This window comes from Xyrauchen texanus, chromosome 39 (genome assembly GCF_025860055.1).
Source record: "Xyrauchen texanus isolate HMW12.3.18 chromosome 39, RBS_HiC_50CHRs, whole genome shotgun sequence".
NCBI classification, from domain to species: domain Eukaryota; kingdom Metazoa; phylum Chordata; class Actinopteri; order Cypriniformes; family Catostomidae; genus Xyrauchen; species Xyrauchen texanus.
Window position 1 is genome coordinate 28546706 of NC_068314.1, and position 26074 is coordinate 28572779.

The 26074-nt window shown below is 39.4% G+C and overlaps 1 protein-coding gene across 2 annotated transcripts in view; it reads left to right on the forward strand.

Moving 5' to 3' along the window:
• LOC127632914 (forkhead box protein P4-like) overlaps window positions 1-26074 on the forward strand; it is a 148815-nt gene that overhangs the window by 67007 nt on the left and 55734 nt on the right. For both annotated transcript variants that reach the window (XM_052111748.1, XM_052111749.1), the window contains exons 3-4: window positions 4352-4441; window positions 21211-21333. In XM_052111748.1, the coding sequence (XP_051967708.1) occupies window positions 4352-4441; window positions 21211-21333 (213 nt within the window). The remainder of the gene's footprint in view (window positions 1-4351; window positions 4442-21210; window positions 21334-26074) is intronic.

Genomic DNA, 26074 nt, shown 5'->3' on the forward strand with positions numbered 1-26074 from the left:
CGACCTTGGTGTGTGCACATGTTAAGTTTGTACATTTGTACAGAGATGATTTCACCTCTAAAGAACTAAATTGTGCCAAAAATATGACTAAAACAGCAATTGCGAGTGGGGCCACCTGGCCACCCCCTAACTCCGCCACTGCTCACACTGACCCTTCGTGCCACCCTCGCCCAAACCCCCATCCTCCACCATCCACCCACACCCTTGGAAGGCCCACCGTGGACCAGGGCACTGTTTTTCTATGGGGAGTTTGTGGGGGTGGGGGGGGACGTTGCAGACGTCAACAATGGTTCTCTGTCAGCGGTGATGGATCATTCCAGCATATGGTGCCCACCTGTCAGTGGAGGAGCCGACTTCACTGTTTAGATTTACAGGAGAGAGAGAGGAGAAAGCGAGTACCCCGCGTTCTGCCCTCTCCCTCATTCTCACTCCTACAAACACAGGCGGATTAGGGCACCGATTCATCACCTCCCAGTCTTGTTGACTTAAGCAACCTGAGCATAATGAATAGAAGCTGGGACATCCAGGAAAGAGCCTTGCAATCACCCCTGTTTGTGTTTTACCGTGTTGTTTTGAAATGGCCGTCCAGTGGAGCTCGAGAGTTTCATGTGGCGTATTATTATTGGACGTAGGCACGTCTATGCATGCAGACACAACTGTCACAACTTCCTGAGAGGGAGAGAGTCTTACTAGATGCGTATGCCAAAATGAATTCTTCCCTGTTATTTTCCCATAATGGACCCTCACCCGAAGACCCCCTCCCTCGCCCACGCTCCCTCTCTCTCCTGCAAAAAGAAAAGGAACCCAGTTGTCAGCCATTTTTTCTGAAGCCTGTTAAAGAGGGGAGGGCGAGAGGGAAAAGAAAGAATAAAGGGTAGGTGCATGGCAAGAAGAGGGAGCCCCCCCCTCTTAGTACTCCCCTACACCCCTCTGACCACCCTACACCACCCCCTTCCACCCCCCATGACCCCGCTGAATTAAAAAATGCTCTGTTATTAAAGGCGATGTCAGGAGTGTTGATTTACGGTGGGGGGTGGGGTGGGGGGATCTGCGATGACAAGTCAGAAGAACTCACACACTGTGTTGCTCAGGCCGCCAAGCTGGGCGCTGACCTCTTCACCCTCCCTTTCCCTTCTCTCTCTCTCTCTCTCTCTCTCTCTCTCTCTCTCTCTCTCTCTCTCTCTCTCTCACACACACTTTCTCTCTCGCTCGCTCATCCAACCGCCCGCCCTGCACTGCAATAAAACCTGTCCAACTCAACAGCACAATGGAACTGTTGTTAGGCCCAACCAGCCGCGGCTTCCCTCATATTTTCTTTAAAGGTGCAGCACTCACCAGTGAATGCCACAAGTCTTTGGGTGGATGGGGAGGCGGGGGTGAGAGATAAGAACAGAGGGAAAAGATGAAAGTATCTAAGCAAGAAGAAGAAAGAAACGTGTGTTCCTAATTGAAATCTGGATGCTTTTCGCTCCCCCGCCAGATGAATGGATGTAAATTATAAAGTACAACTATTTGCTGTTAGTGTTGTATTTTTTTAACCTCCACTGTTTGTGGAAGCAATATAATGGTCAACTCTGACTCAAAAGCTTCATAAACCATAGAACAGTCCTATCTCCAGTCGCTGCCCCAGACACTATATCACTGTTCTCTGATTCTGGGCCTGTTTAGTTCCATCAACCTAATAATTTATAATAATAATAATTATTATTTTAGAATATAAATGAATGCATAATTTTTGTTACAATTTATAAAACCCCTGAAAGTCTTTCGCAAACTGTCAGGGGTTCATAAATGACCTAATACTTAAGGCTGTGGGCTTACAACACATATATAGGGGTGATACTATTCACGTCTGTCCCAGTCACTGCAAAATTACTGTTATCTCAATTAAGCCTTTGAACAAGGCACTTAAACTAATTTTTCTAGAAGGACTGTCTATAAAATGAGTCCTCTGTAAGTTATTTTGGATTACACATGTGCTAAATGGCTACATTTAACAATCATTAGCTCAGAATAATCAAGCCATTTATTAAAATTGAATACATAAATAAAAAAAAGCGAGTATCAGTGCAGTAGTTTTGGTATCATTGTTGCCAGACAAACATCTGGTCTAGCTGTGTGTGTATGTGTGTGCATCTGGGCAGAGTAAATTACACCACATACCATAGCTAGATTGTAGTCTCAGAACTAGTCCTAGCTGGGAGGTTCCGCCGGTCACTTTAGCTAATCCAGTCCTCCGCTGATGTCAACTCATATTTATTTGTATAGCACTTTTCACAACACACATAATTTCAAAGCAGCTTTATAGAAAATCATGCTTTTGCAGAAAATGAAACTGTAATATCTGTAAGGTTAGGTCATGCGCACCGATAGAAGGGGGGATCCTGCATAGCATGTGCGTACGTTAGTGAGAGTGTGCGCACGCCACTCAATTGCGACCTCAGCAAAAGTAGCAAGTGCTCTTGATGCAGATGGTTTTCATCATACCGACCACTGCATGTTCTCTCTCTCTCTCATGTGCTGATTGTAAAGGGGGCCTCTTGCCTTTTTCGGCCCCCTTTCTCTTTAAAACCCCCACCCACCCTCTATAAAAAAGAGAGGTGTATCTCTTTTAAATGGATTGCCACCATTTATTTAGAGGGTGCTGTACTGGGCTTTGCAGTACACTCTCCCACACATTTAGCTCATAAGTACTTCTGCAATTGATATAATGGCTATTAGCTCTAACAGTGCACTACTGATATCAGATCAGTGCTAAATGACCAAATGTTTTCAAGGAATAGTGTAACAAAACATGAACATTCCCTCATGCGGTTCCAAACCCTTATGTCTTTCTTATATCTGTGGAGCATAAAAGGAGATATTTTGTGTCAATGTTCACAACTGCTTTTTTTCTGTACATGCAATTTTAATTATACTTTGAACCAGGGGCTTTAAAAATCCAAAAAAGACAAGAAGGCACCATAAAAGTAGTCTATACAAAAGTCTATGCACTGTATTCTGAGTCTTATACTGCTCTCAAATCTCATTTCTGCATATGTTATGCAAAGTTTGACCACTTGTTTAGTGTACAAATGAGATTTGAGAGCTACAGTTAGTGGTAGGTGTTGGTTAAGAGTAAGGATGTCTGTTTTGTTAAACTCTCATTTATCTTTTTGGACACTATTGGTTAGGTTTTGGGTAAAGTTTTAGGTCAGGGAGCTACGTTTTACTTATTAAATCCTCCATCTAAAATTAACCTTAAAAACTGATTGCATTTTGCTCGGTTTTGGCGCCCCCTGCTTGACATTTCACTTGAAAACTGCAGCCAAATGTGTAATGAAGCACATAATTTCAGTTTTACAAAAACTTTGCAATACTCACATAAATTTCATATGACCAGGCCGAATAAAGCATATGATCTACTTTTATAGTGCTTTTGGATATTTGCTAGCCTCTGGTCACTGTATGCTTAAAAGAATCATTCGGGTTTGAAACAACAAGAAGGTGAGCAAATGATGACAGATTTTTGAGTGAATAGTCCCTTTAAAATACAGTTCATAATTTAAAATGTATTCCATATAGATTTGCATTCAAACAGAGTTTTACAGAGGACAAGCAAGCTTAAAACGTACAATTTGTATAGTAGCATAATGATCCATAGCATATGGATCAGAGTGCCACTCTGAGAATTTATGTTTAGTGTCAGATCTTTTATTTTCTTATTTTTAAAGAGGGCTTTTGACCCCCACCATCTTTTCATAAATCAATATTTACTATGTAACCTTCCTCTCTCTTCAGAGCCAGGAAGCAAATGTGCATCCTGATTGCGCTCTTCAAAACGCTGTTTGTCCAACTGATTTACTGTTGCCTGGTGTTTTTGTTTTGAAAGATATGCTTGCTATTGGACCACAGACCCTGTGTGGGTTTAATCATAAATAGAGGTGCTGGAATTCCTGCGCCTGGACAAAAACTGGTGTCATCTGTTCATAGGATGGTGGACTGTGGCTGCATGATGTGAAATGGATCTTAGAGCAGGTGGCACAGTAGATGGATCATCTAAAGGAGTAGTAGGAGAGTTTTAGAAAAAAGAATGTCAATTTTGCATTGTCCCTGTCTCTGTCTGAAGTTTAGGAAGGGCACCCATACACACTCACTCACTCACTCACTCACTCACTCACTCACTCACTCACTCACTCACTCACACAAGAAGTGGACAAACAGGTGGGGCCTATAGTGAAGCACAAAGTGTATCCCTCCTGTGATTTTTTAGGTAATGTAAGCAGATTGCAAATGTCTGTATATGTGTGTGTAGTGCTCACAACTCTCTTTCTTTCTTTCTTTCTCTCTCTCTCTCTCTCTCTGTCCACAGGCCCTCCAGGCAGCACGCCAGTTCATCCTCCAGCAAGCTACGGGACTTAACTCCCCAAGCAGCAACGAGGTCAAACAAAGCCCTGTACAGGTATAGGGGAGCCACACACACACACACACACACACACACACACACACACACACACACACACACACACACACACACTCACACACACTCACAACCACCATAGGGTGTTTAATATTTAAATATGTGATTGATTAAAGTGGGGTTTTCATTATTAAAAATGTACCCCAATATAGAAAATGTGGTTGCATCTTTGCATACACCTAACGATAACAACATTTTTCATTAAGACATTATTTAGTCCCTTTATTAAGCAGATTTCCTCCCCACAATGTTGGTCCAAATTTTTTGAAATTAAAAAAACATGTAGAACAACATTTTAAAATGACACGTTGCATCTTTATGAACTGTTTCACCTTGAATCTGAAGTATTCTACTGAGAGAAACCATTGTTATTTTTAAAGTGTTCGAATACCCAATAATTCCTTGATATATAGACTGATATATAGACACTCCAAGAGTGACGAATTTAGATGATTTTTTAAAATACTTTCATTGAATTTAGTGACGTGTCAAATTGATGTGACTGTGTTTTTTTGTGCATTAGTCTAAATACGTTGTCTTGTTTTTTCTGAAGACAGCTTTAGCATACGATGGGTCATCCATCCATCGTCAACCGCTTATCCTGTGTACAGGGTCGCGGGGGCATACGATGGGTAACAAATATAATTAGAAATCAATGTAATTGTTTTTTTTTTTGTCATTTAATATCAAAGATTTCCTCCTGTTTTGAGGTTAAATTAATACATTTAACAATGTACAGTCACTTTCCACACAGCTGTTCCTGTTTTCATAGTAAAATCTTTTTTGTCAGGTAAAAATATGCTTCAAGATCTAAATGAACTATTTAGAAACATTAAGTTACTCCAATGGAAGTAATTTGTAAGGTTGAGAAAAAGACCTTTAAAGTGACAATTGCACCATACATCTTTTTTGAACACAGTATTTTTTTTTAAATACTTTTTGCATGTAGGAATTTGTATGCATGTTGTTAATATGTCTTGTCTGGGTATTTACTGTCTGAGAGAAATCTAGTCTTCATGCCTGCCATGTTGAATTGGGGCAGAGGTGATAACTGCCAACTTTAACACAGCCGTCAAATGTGACAACAGTGAAGCTTTGATATCACAGTAAGGAAACATGCTTCCTTCCTGTGTATAAACACACAGACAGTTGTGAGGCTAACACAGACTGGCACATAGGCACAGATTAGGATGCACTTTATATTTAGTCTGATAGGGCTGGAGGTACAGGGTGAGATGAAGACAGAAGAGACCACCTTTTAGTCAATACGAGCACGGAGGTGAAACACGGATAGCACAGGTGAACGAGTGAGTGAAGGGGGTGTGTTCGAGCCGCCCAGAGTTTTTCAAACCATCAGTAATCTGGTAGGAATGCTAGCTGACAGTTTAAATGACCATGTTGAGAGGTTTTCCCTTCAGGGTAATTAACATTATCAAGGAACAGCAGGTTACCTCGTTAGTGGTGCACTCATTTAATTAACAAACCACACTAATTAGATTGAACCCTGGGTTCGAGTTTGTATCAGAGTGCTTGTGGAGCTAAAGACAAATCAAGATGAAAATGACAGGAAACGAAAGGTTTTTACCCGAGCCTGCTTGTGTTTATAAGCAAACTTTCAGAGTTCAAAATTGCTCTGTGTCAAGTTGATAGAACTTCCGATGATTGATGTGCTTTCATTGAACAGCTTTTGCTTCTTTCTTGTTTTATTAGTGGTGCTTGCTAAGGCACGTCACTGCTACTATTGATCATATTTACGGTTAGATACACGAACAAACCCCTAACCCATTGAACTCAACTTGATTAAACTCAAATTGTTGAGCTTTTTGAGGAGATACGCTGTTATTTTTGTAAGCAAACAGGCTATTTTTTTGCCTGGTAGAAATACTTAAAATACTTCTGAAAATACTGTACAAAAAAATAGATAAAGGAATAGTTTACCCAAAAATGACTACTCGGCCTCATGTTGTTCCAAACCCATATGACTTTCTTTCTTCAGTGGAACACACAAGGAGATGTTAGGCAGAATGTTAGCCTCAGTCAGAATTCATTTTCATTGAATAGAACAAGAAGCATTGAAACTGAATAGTGACTGAGGCTAACATTCTTCCTAAAATCTCCTTGTCTTTTCCATGGAAGAAAATCTGTATGAGTTTAGAACAACATGAGGATAAATAAATGATTTAAAAATTTGAATTTTATGGTGAACTATCCCTTTAATGCTACACATAATAAAATGAAAATGCAAATATTTTGCTTTAAAAAAGAAAAGAAAAGCCCACGACCCTCGGCCAAGACCCACTTCAGCTTCTCTGTTTGCCGGCTGCCTGAACTTCCAGAGGTGAAGGGGAAAATCCAGGCTGCCTACCCAGCTCAGTGTAGCAGAAGGCCAGCCTGCATACTGATGAGGGAGAGCCCAGAAATTCTGCTTTGTAGTATCAGAGCCACATCCACCGCCCCAGGGCATCAACCTCAACCCAACTCTCCACTCACTCACAGTATCTGTATGTTCCCTTTCTCTCCATGGGACTCCAAGACTCTATTCAGAGTGCAAACCTCTCCTTGGTTTTGTGCGGGTCCCTGAGGACTGTTCGCTTTTGTGACTCAGTGGTACAGTAGGTGTTTAGCTCAGAAGTGTACATTTAGGTACTTTTGGAGGACATGTTTTAGCATTTAAACATCTTAAACTGACCTAAGATGGTTTGCTGATTTTTATCTGGTTTAAACTGGTTTCTTAGCCCTGACCAGCTGACAAGTGCCAAAAACCTGTGATGAGGAAGAACATCTAACACCATCAAATTAAGCTGACTTGTCAGCAGTGTTCATCTCACTCTCAATCTTTGACTTATTTATTTCTTATTATTTATTTCTGAAAATCCTGCTTTAGGTGGACGTTTGAAGCATTTTATCACTGGCAATGTGTGCAGGGGAGTCATTTAATCTTGTCATTTTTGTCAGAAAATTGCCACTGGTTGGGTTAAGTCTTCGCGGGGCTTTTTTTAAAGATGTGAATGGAGCCTAATGAACATGGAAATCTGTTTAGTGCCTAAAAATTTAATTTTCCACTTCATCATTGCCAAAGGATGCAGAAGTTTAACATTACAGTGGTTTTTGTCTGAATCTTCTGGAACCTTGACCGTGACCAAAATGTTCCTCCCAACATGCTTCATTTGTCCATCACACATTGTCTCTAATGCACAACAAAAGTTTGGAAAGATTTACATATTTTGCTGTTTCAGAAGGAAATTGGTACTGTAATTCACCAAAGTGGCATTCAACCGATCACAAAGTATAGTCAGATGTAAAAACAGCACCATCACTATTTGAAAAAAATCATATGTGATCAAATCTAGACAGGCCCCATTTCCAGCAGCCATCACTCCAACACCTTATCCTTGAGTAATCATGATAAATTGCTAATTTGGTACTAGAAAATCTCTTGTCATTATATAAAATACAGCTGAAAGCTATTTGGTTTGTAAAATTAAGCTTAACATTGTCTTTGTGTTTGTTTTTGAGTTGTCACAGTATGAAATAGACTGGCATGTCTTAAGGTCAATATTAGGTCAAAAATGGCAAAAAAGAAACAGCTTTCTCTATAAACTCATCAGTCAATCATTGTAAGGCTATACAATGCTTGAAATTGCCAGAAAACTGAAGATTTCATACAAAGGTGTTCACTACAGTCTTCAAAGACAAAGGACAACTGGCTCTAACAAGGACAGAAAGAGATGTGGAAGGCCGGATGTACAACTAAGTTTGAGAAATAGTCGCCTCACATGTCCTCAGCTGACAGCTTCATTGAATTCTACCCACTCAACACCAGTTTCATGTACAACAGTAAAGAGAGGACTCGGGGGTGCAGGCCTAATGGTAATAATTGCAAAGAAAAGGCCACTTTTGAAACAGAAAAACAAAATGAAAAGGTTAGAGTGGGCAAAAAACAGACATTGGACAACAGATAATTGGAAAAGAGTGTTATGGATCTTAACCCCATTGAGTTTTTGTGGGATCAGCTAGACTGTATGTTGCGTGAGAAGTGCCCGACAAGACAGCCACATCTATGGCAAGTGCTACATACGTGGTGTGAAATGTCACCTGAGTATCTGAACAAACTGATAGCTAGAATGCCAAGGATCTGCAAAGCTGTCATTGCTGCACGTAGAGGATTTTTTAATGAGAACTTTTTGAAGTAGTTTAAGAAGTTCTGAATTTTTGTTTTTATTGTAATAGTAATTTTTCTCATTATTAATGTCCTGACTATACATTGTGATCAGTTGAATGCCACGTTCGTGAATAAAAGTTCAAATTTCTTTCCATAAAAAAAAAAACATTCCAAACTTTTGGCCATCAGTGTAGATATGGTCTGTTTTGTTTGTTTTTAGTTATTTGCTGGGTCTGTCTGTGCAAAAGAAAGTTTTGTCAATGAGTGAGTTTTAGGTCAAGGTAAGTTTAGCGGTTTACTGGTTTATTAATTAATTTAAACAATAATAAATTTTTGCTGGAGCAGCTGCCCCCGCGACCCGACTTCGGATAAGCGGTTGAAGATGGATGGATGGATGGATGGATGGATGGATGGATGGAATAATACATTTTACATCTTTATAAATGAAAAAGGATTATTTGAGGGTTATTGATGGAACAGAAAAAAATTAAATTAATCTAGAAAAAAGGGGTATTTTTATATACAGTATTAAGGAAAAAAGAAATATACATTATTTAGATTTTTATTTTAAAGGCATTTTCAAAATGATATATCTCTAAGGTTTTTTTTTACCTTTACTTTACCAGGTTAGTCTCTTGAGATTACAAATCTTTTTTTCCGAGAGAGACCTGGCCAAAATGACAGCATAAAAACTTAACGATAAACAAAGTACACAAGCAAAAACAAAAACACAAATAATGTAAGTAAGACACCTTTTAAAAGCACCATCTCTTCATAAGAGTTATGTTTTTCTGTGTGTATGTGATGTAAAAGGCATAGCATGCCATGCGTCACTATGGCTATGTGGACCCATTTTACATTTGGACACATATGCAAAAACACATACACACGCGCACACACACGTGGCTTCAGTCCTATCTCTGTTGATAATTGAAAAGAAAAAGTGTCCTCTTTTCATGTATTATTGAGGACCTCATTTAATTAAAAAAAAATATGAAAAGACTCATTAAAGACATGCTAATTAGTTTCCTTCTTTTGAGCATTGACAGAGTGGCTGCGTTGCCACGGTAGCACTGGGTGAAGGGAACACCACATTCAGATGATCCAATGAAGAGATTGGTGATGCCAGCCGGGACCTTCCACCAGTGTGTGTGTGTGTGTGTGTGTGTGTGTGTGTGTGTCTATGGTCATGCACTTTAGACTCATTTTCACAGCATGAACTTTGAAAGTCCTTTGACCCCAATGAGAATTCACCTCTTGTGTTTGTTCTTTACCACAGTAGAACACAATGCAGTTTCTTATCATGCAAATGGACACTTTAGAGCAGGTTTTGGGAAGAGTCTTTGTTTAAAAATAAAATGAAATAACACCAGCACTCTCATACTGACACCTCAGATCACTGGAAAAAAGACTATCCCTGCTGGACTGAGCCCTTTCTTGAACTTTGGTTTTTGAAAACTCTGTTTTGTCAATTAAGTGGAAATGCTTAGTTGGCACTTTTTCTTTTTCCTTTTCTAAGAGACTGTTGTAAAGAGAGAGGGTTAGAGAGGGTGACCCAGAATGCAAGAGGCCTGACAGATTGAGGAAAGTGAGAGAGGGAGAGAGAGAGAGAGAGAGAGAGAGAGAGAGAGAGACTACAATGGCAAGAGCAGAAATACCCAGGGCCACAGTGGCCGTTTCAGAGTTTGGGTTTGAGCAGTGGAGTGTAAAAGTCCATTTCTTGATGTGAAACATGAGTGAAAAGTGTAATGAACATGGTCGATAATGGGCTTTTATATTTCCACACCCCAGTCATCTCTTCTGTTGTGTTCCACTGGAAATTTGTTGTCATTTTTATTCTGGGGCAGTGAGGCGTTAGATAGAGGCACAGAGTGTGTGTGTGAGGGACGTTTGCAGAAAGTGGGGGACTAATGGAAGAGGGATGTGGAAGAGGGAGTGGTGGGGGGATTTTCCACTTGAACTTGCCTGACGCAACGGCGGATTTTCATTTGTCCGAATGCTGTCCGAACACTGTCAGGGAAAGCAGTCCCCTGATGCGGCGCTGCCTCAAGCTCTGTACTGGGTGAAAATAATCAAGTGACAGACAAGAATTCTGCTTCTTCAGAGACGATCAGCCCTTCAGCCCTTAGTGGCTAGCTTTTATTACCCCTGCTTGCGCACACACAACCCATCAAGCCATCCCAAACAAATGCACCCACACCACCATGTATAAGAACAAAGATATGATAAATACCTGTGGGAGGTAATGGGGTTAAATTAGCAGGGCTGGGGTAGCATGTGCGGGAGTGGGGTTTTTAGATCATTCTGGGACAAATTAGCCTGTGAAAAGGTGGCTGTGTGCTCCTTCTCTATAGCCTGGAAGACATAATCACTGAGCCACCTGGTAACAGCGCCTGCAGCCTTTCAGCAGGCCTGTTATTAAAATGACAGGCCTCTTTAGCATCGTGTCCCGCTCAATAGTGACCCTTCACTCTCCACATGCAGGCTAATATCTTCCAGGCTTTTGAAGAAGGCGGTGCGACTGTTTAAAAGCGCCCCCATCCAGCCCCCCTTTTGCTAACCTATGTGGCTTCCCTTATCGGTTCCACCTGAAAAATGTGACCCCTGTCCTCTTCTGTCAGGATTAAAAGAAGGTAATTATTCTAGTGGAACAGTGAAGGCATTTTGTACTCCTGTTCATGTGTTGATAAACACATTCTGCTTTAGCGTGATGTGGGAAGGAAAAATGTTGTGCTTGCATGAAGCAGTTTAGCGTTACAAGCCATGAGCTAGCAAGAGGTGGTCTTTAATAGACATGGTGATATGGTGGACCTTAAAAGAGATCATAAAGAAAATGTTATGGTTTAGATGTATAACAACTGGTGGGGTTTACTGGAGCCTTGTCAACCAGCACTACTAACAGTTAGCAATGCAAAATGTAAGTGATAATGAACAGATAGCCAATCATTACCACAAAATAAACTCAGACAGGCTGGTCGGGAGCTTTGGGGTCACTAATTACATAGCTGATTACGCAACAAAATATATTGCTTTGAGTGGAATACATTTTATTATGAGAGAACTCAGAGACCTTGGAGCAGTGTTGGCTACTAAAAGTAGTGACGCTACTTAACATTTTTTAATAGCATGATAGTAGCTCGGATATTTTCACTATAGTGTAGCTTTTTCAGTAACAAGCTACATTTTAGCGATGTAATGTCACAAAATGCTGCAATTTTCACCAAACACAGCAGTTGAGCCGAGGGAGTAATTAAACACTCTCACCTAAACCGTCCTCTCTCTCTCATAAGTAGCACTAAGATATACAGATCATTTAATTGAATCGGTTCTTTCAGACAGTTTATATAAATGAACAGTTAAAAACAAGCGATTCGCTTAGATTTGTGCACTCCAGTTAATTTTAGTGAATCAGTTTGTTTGGACGGTTCAAATAAATGAGCTTGTTTACTTAAATGATTCACTGATTCACTTGCTGATTTACCATTTAATTTCACCCTTATTGTTTAATGTCCAGCTAAATAGATATTTGGGGATATTGCTTGTTACTTTTAGTGCAGCTACCTACTTAAAAAAAAAGCAGCTTGACTTTAGTTATTAGTTTGAAGCTTGGAAAGCTACAGTTTTAAAATAGCTTTAACAACACTGCAACAGAGTGATACATGAACCAGCAAAGCTATGTAGAAATCTTTTGCTGTTGCCAATGGTCAATCTTTGTAGTGGTCAATGTAGGTGCAGATATGGCAAGATACATATTCCAGAGAGCCATGAAATAAACCACACACTAGCAAGTAGTCACTTAGAAGACACTCATCCGATGTAACTTACAGTCAGTACACTTATCACAGGGATAATCCTCTTGGAGTAACCTGCTTACTTGGAGTAATAGCTCATGAAACGCTCCTTGCAGAGTTCGAGCCTGCAGCCTTGCAGATGCCACCTGAGATCTTTAGCCACTATGGATAACACATTTAGAATAAGAGGAGGAGAGAACGTGGGGTCTTGGGTTGTACCTGCAAGCCTTTTTTGTCCATATCCAAGCTTTTATTTTGGATGCTAAACCATCCCTTGAGCCACTTTTCCTCTAGTACAGTTTTAGTAATTCCCCTCCTCATGACTGATCTCCCCCTTCCCTCCCCTCTTTGTTTGGGTACATCCTTCCAACATCCCAGCTCTCTCTGTTTGCCCTGTCTCAGACCCTTTCAAGTCTTCATAACCCCTGCTTTAACCTCCACCTCCTTAGATACATCCTCCCTTCCCTGGCATCTCCCTCTCGCCTCATGGCCTCATAGCGCTTGGTGTTGGTTCACAAAGCGATTAATGGCGCTTTTGTGTAAATGAGATGTGACGGCTTGTTTACTGGCTTGAGCCCGCGGGCAGTAGACTGATGAGCGCAACCGTGAACGAACTGATCATAAGGCCATCAGCACAGACTGCAGGTACCCCAGTGCAGGATAAAAGAGAATCAGAGAGTGTAAGTGTAGGTTGCGGTTAGGTTCCTCCATTGGTGAGGCAAGTAATTCTTTTTGACAGTGGTAAACATTGCTGGAATGTTGCCCCTTACGTGTTGCGCATGCACCCATGTGTGATAACTCCTCTAGTCGTCTCCTTTTCATTTCTTTCAATTATCCCTCCCACGGCAGGATCCCCACGGACTGCCGATGAGCTTTAAGACAAATCATTTAGATAGACTGTGCTGTTTATATTATCATTATAACATTCTATCCCTCCATCTTTCTCCATTACAAACACCAAACCTAGCCAAGGGGCTTGTTAATGCTGGTGTACACCAGAGAGGCTTCACCAGTAAATTCGTACTCTTGTTATATGGCTTGCCACAGTGGGACAATTGTGTTAATTTCTTAGCTGCAATTTGACACCCCCATCTCTGCTTTCTTCCTGTGCGTGTATGCGTGTTAACCATGGCTTAAAATTTGGGTGGCCGGAACTCTGCTCTGTCTACATAGTTTGAGTTATTCTTTGACCACCATTCTGCATGAGCATCGCTCTGTCATAATTCATAGTCTTCCCTCGCAGTCTTTAAAGCACTAGACCTTTGTGCTCTTCTCTAAATTCTTCAACTTTAAGGGCCGTTTATCAGATTTTACCCGCTTCTTTATATAGACGAGTATATTATTCCTCTCCAGCTATAAAAAGCCTTTCAAGAACTCAGCCAGTCCCAATAACGGCTTTATGGAGCTGATTTGCCACGTCTGTCCAAAGCTTAGTAACATGTTTTTATATGCTTTCACTTCAGGCTCTTTCACCCACTTTTTCTCCTGCTCCTGTGTGTGTGTCTGTATGCACCCCAGCAGTACATGTGATAATTACCCTGTAATATGGAATGGCAAAGAAACCCCCAGAGAATGGAGATGCATTCATCATTATCCATTTAGTTAAATACCATAATTTAGTGTACAGCTCATTACTGGGAGGTTGACCTTTCCCAAAATTAAGAACTCCCATGTACCTTTGTACTCACTGCCTGCTTTTCTTTTTTTATTATTTCCTGAAAATGCTAATACAAAATAAAATAGAGATGAGGTGATGGAGAAAATGGGTATACTGGTCTACACTATCTATCTATCTATCTGTCTGTCTGTCTGTCTGTCTGTCTGTCCTATCCATCCATTCCTTTTTTTAACCCAAAAATATAAAGATTATTTAATTATATAAATTATTTAAACAGCAAATAATTTGAGCGGCCACTTCTTTACAGCAGAATGTATCACAGAATGTATAGAGATACCCCATATATCTCCACATCCATTTATCCATCCTTTTTTTCTGTTCAATCAATAGAATGTATTGATTATTTGGATAACACTTTATAATAAGGTTGTATTCACTAACGTTAGTTTACTACATTAGTTAATTAACTAACAGTGAACAATACTTTTCCAGTATTATTCATTAATCTTCGTTAATGTTAATTTCATCATTTAGTAAAAAATATTATCTACAATTTGTTTATATGCTAACGTTAGTTAATGCAATGTGAAATAAAATGAACAATGAAAAATTGTATTTTGATCAATTAACATTAACTAATAATTAATTAACATTATTAATTAAGTATTATTAATGAATGCTGTGAAAATGCTGATAATGTGTGAGCATTGTTTATTGTTAGTTCATGATACCTAATTCATGTACAAATTTTAACAAATAGAATCTTATTGTAAACTTTTACAATTATTTGTTAATATGGTTTGCAATCTTATTTATTTATTTTTTTCAAGTTTATATAATCTTCAACATTATTCTTAAAATCCATTGGGAGTATTTTAGTTTACTCCAGGTGCAGCAAGTATTGATTACCTTCCAACATATACCACAACTCCCAAATCTATTTTTTAAATGGCAAATAATTTGAGTGGCCACTTTATCAGTGCAGAAACTGTTACAGTTTATCTCCAAATGCACAGAGATGCTCCATATATTGACGCTAATGGAATCAGATTGAATCCAGGAGCACAGGTGAAATGGCCTGCAAAATGCTTTTAAGTGCGGATGGTTTTAGTTTAATGAAAGTGAGTCATTTGGCTGGCTGACAGTACATTGTGCTGAGCAGGAGCAGTATTATAACACTCTCAGCAGTGGAATCACTTGTTCTGGTTCAGACCTAACATAAACCACACAATGTTGGGGTCTGGCCGCAGGTTAGGTTTTCAGGGTCACAAGAGATTCACATCATCATCCTTGTGTCGGAAGGTGGTTGATAAGAGTCATTGTAATTCATCAAGGGCGAAAATAAGGGAAACCCAGATTAAGACTCATTGGAATGCATTCTCTGTACTCACTCTATATGACCCTCCGGGAAGCATTGCTCTTCTTACACCTTGGTTTTCCCGCTCCCTATTTTACTCTCTCAGCTCGCTTGCTCTCTCCCTCATTTCCCATCTCTTCTCTTTGTTAATCAGTTAAACTTTCTCTTCAAATAGCTCCTCTAATTACTGCTCTACTCCCTGCAAACTCCTGTCTCCCCTGCTGCTCTCTCTCTTTCTCTCTCTCTCTCTCTCTCTTTCTCTCTGTATTGAAGCTGACCTCTGTCAGTAGTGGGTAGGTCTATATGATACGTGCAGACAGTGATGGTGAATCTTAATGGTGGTGGGAGGCACCAGAGGTGCCACTGAAGTTGGCTCATTAGTAGACAGTGTCAGAAGCTTGTACAGATGGTTTTAGGGGATACCCATCAAATGCAAGCCATACATTATGCCCTTCCCATCCATAGGAATAGGAACGATCTGAAAAGTGGGACGAGAACACATTATAAACCTTTTCAGCTTGGCCCATGAATAGTAATTTGGTCTTGTAAAATTATGACAATGCATATATTAATCATATATCCACGGTCATGTGAATAATTATTGTCTCACTGTATACAACATTTCATCCAATCTATATGTTTTAATTCACTGTTAATAAAAAGAAGCCATGCCACTTATGAACTTGAACTTGTGAAAAAAGAGGTTTCCTGCACATGTGGGTGCCATTCCCAGCAGCTGCACTATACTGTAAGCAGAGATAAATAAGCACCACACACACACAGGTTACAGTAACATATGCCTTGACATTATATACTCTTACACCAGCTGCTCTTTTGAAACCAAGATACCATATACTGTACATGCACACATGGGTACATACTATAAGATACTAAAATGTAGTGATTATACAGTACATAAATATACATACTATAAATTGCACAATAGTTGGCCATTTTAAATTATCCACACTGGTGAATAACTTTGCCTATGTGGACAGTTACAGAATGGTCATTTCGCCTAGTGTTGTTAGGTCCAAAATCTACAGTCAGTGCACATTTTCTGTTTTCAAATATGGGTGATTCTCATGAAACCTGACAAGAAAATGGCCTGTTCATATACCCCAAATCAATACAAAAATATGAAATCAAAATTGAAAAATAATATTGAATTGAATCATGAATTAAAAATGTATTTTAAACACACTTAAGCACGTTTTACCCTCTAATTCTCACAACCGTAATGCATCTGTAAGTTTAGCGTTTACTATTCCCATTTTTTCATAGATGATTCTTATTACCATAATATAGTCATTGTTAAAAAAAAAATCTAATAAAATTCAATTAAAATCAGCAAAAATGAAAGGCAGTACCATGAGTTTACCAATTTGATTCCTAAATACTTTATAAAATATATCACCTCTACCATCCAACCCCTCCCACTTCCCCTTATACGATACTAAGAATTGGGTTCTCAAATGTGTGTCACGGTCAAAAAGTTATGTCAAATGTAAAAAAATCGTAATGGCTGTAAAAATAGGCTTAATTTTATATATACATAAATATATTTCCTTGTATGTTTCTTTTGATTTTAGAATAAAATAGGACCCAAATTTTAGTTCTACCACTTCTAAAGTCTCTTCAAAAATAGGTAGTGTATTTATGTCCTCAGAAGGCTCAGACCAAGTGCAAGTAAGGGCTTGGTTTAGGGTCAAGCTCCAGAAATTGGATAAAGCCTACATCAAATGAAATTTTTAGTTAAATTTTTTTTGGGAAAAAGTAAATGTAGTCCCAAATGACAATATATCCTTTAAAAATATCACAATTTATTCCAAAGCCGTGCCTACTTTTTTGGGCACCCATTGAGATTACACCATTTGCCAAGTTTTCACTGATCCTGGTTATAATGTGCTGCACCTCCAGCCCTTTATTGATAATTAATCTCAACTCTATTGTTCGCCTCACATGCACACATAATGCTTTTTGTCTCTGTTTTTAAAGTATAGTAAATAAGTGCTCAGGCTTAATAATTCACAACAAGGTGCTCATCCAGCAAAACATCTCTATTTCTCTTGCTTTTCTTTCCTGTTGCATGTTAATTTAAAGAGAGAGAGGCAGAGAAAAAATAGAAGGAAAAAAATGAAATGCATTTAATAAATGCCTGACTTAAAATGGTTGGGTTTTTGGGCTCCTTTATTGCTGGGTCTATTCAGCAGCGAATGAACGGGGGGAATCATTTATGGCGAGAGACAAAGCCGAATGAAAATATAATTCCGCATTGTGCCGCGCTTTTGTTAGTAGCCGTCAAGTCCCTAATGGCGTGCTTTTGTTTTCCTGCACTGCTCTGAAACCGTAGTGTCGAATTGCACGCTCCGCTCACGGTGTGTAATGGCCCGCCTTTGTAATATTAGATTATAGGGGCAATTAATGGCGTCAAACCTTAACAACTCAGCATTCAGGCTGCTCGTCAATCCCACTGTCGCGCCGCAATAGAAGGTGTTATAACTCTGGTAATTATTATGCCCGCAACTTGAAAATGTCAATGAACGTGTGTATAAAATAGAATGTATGGGTTGTCACCACGGGAGAATGGGATGCAGAGGAGCAATTAATTACAGGTTTTCATTTCGTTCTTTCCCAGAGACAAGCAGCTGTGCATGGCAAATTGGCGCGACGCCAAGCACCCGCCACACCGAGCCCACTCTTTGCCCTATCTTGCGTTCTTTCTCCCGCAGTATTCACAGAAACAACACACACACATACACAACATTAGGCCTGCTCAAGCCCATGCCTTGGCGCTCAGGTTGGATTGCGCCCTGTCATTGTTTCAGACATCTTTTCCTTACCAGGTGCATACTCTGTTTCAAAGCTTTAATTGTAGTTTATCCCTTGATATAGGTCATCACAGTGGGGTGACAGAATTCTGGTGGAGGGTGGCACATCAAAATGCACTAGTGCCAAATTCATTTGTCTTTATTTCAAACCACACTGAACTCTATCCAAATGATGGCATCAGACATTTGCGTGATATCATCAGCTCAAATGCGCCTGTGCTTGCTAGTTTTAGCTCTAAGCGTTATAGTAATATAACAACCTCACCTGCATCACATCTGTAATTAATCAAGGTGATTGGCACGCCAGCCAGTAAAATAGAGGTTAAAAGAGTGCCTAATTTCCCCTCTTTGTCTTTGTCACTGATGCAGGGAAGGATTTCATGATTGACAGTGTAAGGATATGGATGGCTTGTTTGATTGTGGTAGGGACGTTTGCAGTAAAGTATTGGACAAGGCCCGACAGTCACGTCCCTGCACCGATAACACGCGCCTTGAGGCTCACGATCACAAGCCTTTATCCCTCTCTCAACTAGCACAGGAGCTAGAAAGAGCGACAGTGTTCGTATTTACCGCCAATCTTGTTTACAAAGTCAGATCAGCTCTTTACAGATTTAATTTGCGTCTGACAGCTCTCTCTCTCTTCGTCGTTCCACTCCTTATCTCCCTTTCTCTCTCTCTTCCTTCTTCTACCCCTCCCCACATGCCCTCGAGCTCTGAATAGATAAACTGCTGAAAATATGAGCGCTCAGGCGCTACATGAAAACAAATGAATGCAAATATCAGATCGGACTGGCAGTAGACTGAGGAGCCGTCACAGCATGCTGTCTGTCTTTTTTATTCCCTTTGAGTGGAAAATGTAGATAAATGTACATATTATGCACGATTGTATTCTGCACACATATGTCAGCTTTAAGACAGCCGTTGCCTGTAAATAGCTTTATTTTTATTGAGCAGTTGCAAGGAGATGATCAGTTCTGGCGCTTGAGCAGTAAATAGGAAAATAAATGGTATGCCACCGAGCTGTGTGTGTGTGTGTGTGTGTGTGTGTGGAAGATCACTAGATGCATTCGAGGAAGCAGCCCACAAATTGTACTGGTGGAAATTGCTGGCCCGTTTAAAAGCTGCCCATAAGTTCACAAAGTGGCCAGTCCCAATGCATTTAACTATATAATCATGTACAGGCAGCCTGCCTTTAGGCCTTTTCAAACCTTCTCTCTTTCTCTTTCTCTCTCTCATTTCTATCATTCTTTCTCTTTCTCTTTTTTTGTATATGTGTTGTATGATAAGCATCACATTTTCTATCTTTACGCCTCGTTCTTGTCAAGCAAATTGCACTCTCTATTCCAGACCGTTGCAAGTCATTTCCTGCCGATAGCTATCTTATCACACTGTTTGTTATTTTTGCCAAAGATGTGATTCTCTAGATGACAAATCATAATAATATTTTTATTGAAGTACTTTCAAGCTGATAAAGACTACATACTCGAAGGAAGATTTGATCAACACGTTTTTTTTTCGTGCTCTCTGTTTTAGAAAAACCGACAGGGTTTTACAATGCAAGCAGTGTGGAGCTCTATTGTGTCAACAGAGCTGATGTTTTGTGTACTCTTTTTGAGATGACAGAATAAAGAGTTAATTAAAGTGAAGAACATTGTTCCTTGATGATGCTTGAGAAACAGATAGAGACACAGTATCACCTTTGTATGCTACGTTTATGTGTGCTACGTGCATGTCTGAATACGTATTTGTGTCAACTGGTGGGTTGCAACCCAGAAGTGGGCGCAGGACTGTTCTGATTGGGTTGCGGATAGAAGAGAATAAATGCAATGCTAAATGTGCATAATCAAATGCATCTAACCATGTTATCATGTATAGTATAGTAGGATAGCTACATAAAAAGGCTTATCAGTATTTAAAAAGATGAGGAAAACACTTCCCATATGTTTTATTGTTGACATCAAAGTCTGTGCGTCCGATTCAATCTGCAAATTTAAACTTTATGGTACTATGACTCATAGTAATACTATATTTGGCCCAATGCTTGTTCCATGTGTTAGGTTGCGAAATCTCACTAATGCTGTGGTTTATGCATTTAAAGAATTGTCTGTTCAGCCATATTATGTCATATTAATAATTTTTCATATTTGTGGGCCAATACGATAATATGTTTAAATGTTTGATTTTAAAGGAAAATTGCAGGTTCAGTTCAAGTTAAGCTCAATCAACAGCATTTGTGGCATAATGTTGATTAGCACAAAAAAATATTTTGTCTCATCTATCCTTTTCTTATAAATAAGCAAAAATCTAAAGATAGAGGTTAACGTGAAGCACTTACAATGGAAGTGAATGGGGCCAATATTTGGATTGTTTAAAGGCAGAAATGCGAAGCTAATAATTTTTTTTAAGAATTTAGTTATTTTTCCTGGAAAGCTTGTGTATTATTTGAGCTGTATAGTTGTTGAAATCCGAATTGTTTACAGTCGATTTAGGATTGCAGGTTTTTTTTTTTACATTACATCGTCATGGCAACGAAGTTGTAAAATTGGCTATAACCTTACACAGAAATGGTTTTAGTTTAGTGCTTTATTAATCCCCATGGGGCAATTCGTTCAGACTGTCATGGTGCTTCACATATATAGACAACACTTAATACACATACATACAAATACTCAAAATACAGAAAATATATAGAGGGGACATTTTTTTTTTTTAAATAATAGAAAAATCTATTATTAGATTTTTCTAGAAAGTTAGAAAGTGATTTTATCACACGAAAATCATGTTAACACACATAGCCTATTGTTTATGTCATGTGGCTATACTTTTGAAACAAAATACATTTTTGTAGTAATCAAGAGTAATCATTGAATCCGGTATATTCCTTTAAGGGCATTTGGTGTTACATTTGTATTCAAAACAATTTCAGCAATATGTTGTGTCCCAAAAACTGTCGTGCACTTATTGTTTTGCCCTCTCGCTGTTTATGTCAAAGGTGCCGGTATCCATGGCAATGATGACCCCACAGATGATAACTCCTCAGCAGATGCAGCAGATCCTCTCTCCGCCTCAACTTCAAGCATTACTCCAACAACAACAAGCCCTTATGCTGCAACAGGTAACACACACCACTTAAAAGAATATTTGTAAATGTCTGGACTACTCAGACATGTCATGCCCGCAGAAAACCACACAAAAAGTACTTTTCACAGTAGCCAATTGGTGCAACTGGCAAAGTTTTATTGGGGGAATCAAAATATAATTTGCTACATCATATCTCATAAAAGCTAAATGGGTAAACTTGTATGGATGGGTCCAGCTCACTGCAAAACATTTAAAAACAGAATTTAACAACTTGAAAATATGTCTATCACTTTTGCCCCATTGAGTTTGGTATCAAGTTGGCGCCAAGGGATACGCATGAAAAAAACATGCATTCACCTTTGCAAAAAGTTTTAAAGCAAGCAATACACACACTCAGACATATAAACACACATTTTGTCCCCCACTTCCTTAAAAAAACTTCTGCCCTCCTGTCCAGACCTCCCTTACTGCACAGGTCGTGCATGTTTTATAGAAGTCCCATAAGGAAGTCTGCCAACTCAACATGGGAGTTCAGAATTTTTGCAGGAAATTTCCAACTGACATTCTTCATTTCGACAGCTGTTACCAGCACTTTTATAGACTTCTGTAAGATCGTACAGTAAATGCACGGTACATTCATGTGGGATCCCCGTTAATAAGCCCTGAGTGTAGATGTCAAATTGTGTAATGTAATCGCATTTCTGAGACATGGATACTTTGATTGTATCCTCAAAGCAATGCCCAGAATGATATCTCTCATGGCTTTGATGTTTGTTGGCTCCGGCATTTATAAGCTGCATTTACTAGCATACTAGGTTTGGCAACGCCTTCTTTGGCTGGTGTCGCTACACGTCGACTTGCTGGCGGTCAGGGAGAGCTTATGTTAGAGCAAGGACACCATTTCTCACCCATCTGCTGAGCCAAACTTCTCCATATCTCATCCCACCTCCCGTCTGTCTTTGTTTATTAGTTGCATGGCCTGTGCTATCTCGCTGTGATATTGACCGGAGGCTAGAGGTGCAGCCTCTGAGCAGACATGAAGAAACAAACATCCCCGTTTCTCGCACGTCTCTCAAAAATGTAACGCAGCGCTGCTGTCGTCACAAAACTCCGCACCCCATCGCCCCTTCGACCTTTTCACATTCCACTAGGACAGAAATGAGGTCAGGCACCTCTCCGATACCTCTTCCGCACTCTGATTGAGAACATACAATATTTCTTTCACTGTTCAAAGAAGAAGAAAAGAGTTTTCTCTTAAATAATTGATAGAAGTTCTGGCTTGACAGAGAGGAAGTTGATTTCATAATAATAAGTAGGAGGAGGTTTCTTTAGGCGAGTATAAATTGTGTTGAGTGGATCTGACAAATTTATCAGGATGGAAATACGGAGTCACTTACAGAAATCAAAATTCAGCTGTTTGACAAAGAAACTCAAAGCACTTTTGCCTCCCCCCCCCCCTCTCACTTTATTTCTCTGTTTTTTTTTTTTCTAGGTATTTTACGAGGGTATTGAAATTAAAATAGTTACTGTTCATGGGCCATTTTACATCTCCAGTAAAAGCCAGTGGGTTTAATGGTTTGCAGTGGTGATGATCCACGTGAGAGGCGCCTCTTAACGCTCAAACTCTCACACACAGCAAATGGAGCAATCAGAGAGGCTGCCAATACACATACACACACACACACACAGCAGTCTGTCCCTGATCTCATCCTAGAGTGTGTGGGAGAATGAGTAGGCTATGGCTTGTTCTGCATATGAATACTCTTACAAATATGATTTTACATACAAAGAGATGTTTATATATGTATGTGCACTTATGCATGTGCGAGTTATCCTTTACATCCTACCGACCCTTAATTAAAGCCCAGCTGATATATTTTGCTCTTTTTTTTTATTCCCTGTCTCTGCTGTTAAGTAAAACCAAGGTCACAATAATGGGAATCTAAGGTGAATGCCTTTCAAGGCGCGCAGTTAACGTGAAAGGGGCCCACTGAATCAAATCATTACAAACCCCTTAATTATTCTTTAATTATTCCCACAACTATTCAGCTTCATATTGGCATGAATTAAAGGGGTAATGAGTGGGCGAGAGGCAGCGGGGCCAGGCGGGCGGAAGCCAGGTGTGGAGGAGAGTTTAAACTCGACCCACAGCGAGACGGAGAGACGGGCAACATATTGTGAATGAACCGCCTCTAGCGTGTTAAATGGAGTTTCGCTGCACACCTTACGGCTCGCTGACTGCCTTTGTTGAGGAGGACCGTGGCCAGGCATCAGAGATTCAAGTAGCTCACCTTCAATATCCTGTAATGCAGGAGAGCGACAGGCAGTCACAGAGATGCAGTGGTGTGAGGTGGCTTTTGTAGCAGGAAGGAAGCATTTCAGTGTCGCTCAGTAGAGCCACTCGCCTGTTGAAAAGAGCGGGAGATGAGTGAATTTAAGCCTGATATGCCACAAAGATTTGTGTACACTCGGGTCAACTTGAAGTTTTCCTCTAACTTCTGAGAGCTTTTTGTATACTGCACTGACAAGTTGGCTCTTAGTGTTATATGACGCGAATGGCATTCGGTGTGGTTTTTCATTTGTTATATTCTTTTATTTTTATTTCATATGTCAACATAATTAATGCAGTGATGAAGCACTAACAGATTGAGTCAAAGTCCATTTAAGGCAGTGGTTCACAACCAAGGTGCTGGGGCCCACTAGCGGGCCAGGGCCCCTCAGGATGACTTAAAAAATATAAAAAATAACTTTATAAGCTATAATATTATTATCTGACTTGCTATGACAAATCTAAAACAATAAAATATCTCAAGATGAATCAATATGTATAAGTAGATGTAAACTGACATATTTCTTATTTTATTTCAACAACTTCCTACAACAGTTTTATAGAGGATAATTCAGTTCTTGAAATGTCTGGAATAAAGAAATGAATCATAATGTAATTCATTATTTTATTTTATTGACATACCTAGATTCTGTTAATAAAATGTGGGTAGCACTTTATTTTACAGTACTGTTCTACATTTATGCACTATATAATTACAACAACTATAGTAATTACTAAGTACTAACCCTAAACCTAACCCCAACCCTAACTTTAACCCATATTAAGTACATGAAGTTACCTAATATTACTCAGTACTTTCTTGGGTAAGTGCACTGTAAGTATACTGAAAGTACACGTACTGTAAAATAAAGCGCAACCAAAATGTGAATACAAGCAGCTTTGTCATCAGTCTTTCTTTTGCTAAACTCAAAGGAGATATTTTGAAGCATGATCCATTCGCTAATTTCAATATTCAAAATTCACTCAAAGTTTTCAGTTTTGGGTGAACTATTCCTCCAAGGCAGTACAGTATTGTGTATTGGTATGTAGCCTACCATTTAGTACCTCATTCCTCATATCCTTGAATAAGCCAGCATTAACCTATCTGTAAACACTAGGTGTGATAACGAGTTAATGAGGGTATCATTATTTTAATTGTCTTCACCAGCTGTAGCCAGCGTCCCCCAGGCGCTCCTCTATGGTTCCAGTGTGTCCGAGGGCCTCTGCGCTCTACTCCTTTGGTCAAAATGTACTTCCATGTTAGATAGGTCATCCGCATGAAGCTGAGATTTTAATCTTAATAAGCTTTTCTAGGTAAATTTAAATTTAAATTTAAATTTAAGAACCATCTTAAAAGTAAAACAAACAGCGGTGGGTCTGCGGTGGCCACTGCGGTTAGCCAAAGCTACAGTTGGAGATGTGTAATGACAGTGTTACTGGGCTCAAGCCAGTCTTGTGTTAAGACTGTAAAATAGTAGCTAGTTGAAAGTAGCTACTTCAAACAGACATAAGTAAACATGCTAACTTAACAGGAAGCCTTTCCCATGTTTGATTTTTTCTTCTTCAAAAGCGAAAATGACAAAAATTAATGTGAATATGATATTTTAAATCTTTGGTTAACAAAACCTCACACATTTATGCAAGTTACATCTTGCTTTGCTTTTATTCATTTTCAGTTTTTTTTAAAAATAGCATCAAAGCCATATTGCTCTTTTCACTTTCACTTAACTTAAAACTAGATTTCTACTTTTTCAGAATAAAACGTGAGTGATATTTGCTCATGCAAACTCACTGCCACAGTCATAGGGTTTAGTGGGTGGTTGCTGGGTCATTGCAATGCAGTTGCTAAGGTGTTATGTCTGGTTGCTTATTGGCCCAAGTCAACAGAGCCTTCCCCCTAAGTCTTTTTCAACTTTCAAATTTTCACCTGTTTTATTGCCAAAATCATACGTTTGGTCACTTAGATAAGTAATAGCACCCCTCACCTCAAAAAGCCAATGACTTGAAGACATTCATGTCCGTAGCACAAATTTTGCAGGGCAAAGTTTAAGTCTTAGGAATTTTGAAAAAGTTAGACTAAGTTAAACCATAGACCATGGTCTATTTTTATCCATCGTGCTTGTTTTTATTTCTTAAAGGAATAGTTCACCCAAAAATGAAAATGATCTCATTATTCACTTACCCTGATGCCATCTTTCTTCAGCAGATAGAGCTTGAGAATATAGAGCTCTGTCAGGTCCTTACCTGACATTTATCACTCACGCAAGTAAATGGGTGCCAGCACTTTGGCAGTCCAAAAGTCACATTTAGGCAGCATAAAAGTAATCCAGACGCCAGTTGATCAGTGAATGTCTTCTGAAGCGAATTTATAGGTTTATGTAAGAAACAAATGGATAATAAAAATTTTTTTTACTTTAAATTGGTGCTTCCATCCAGGGCTTCCTGA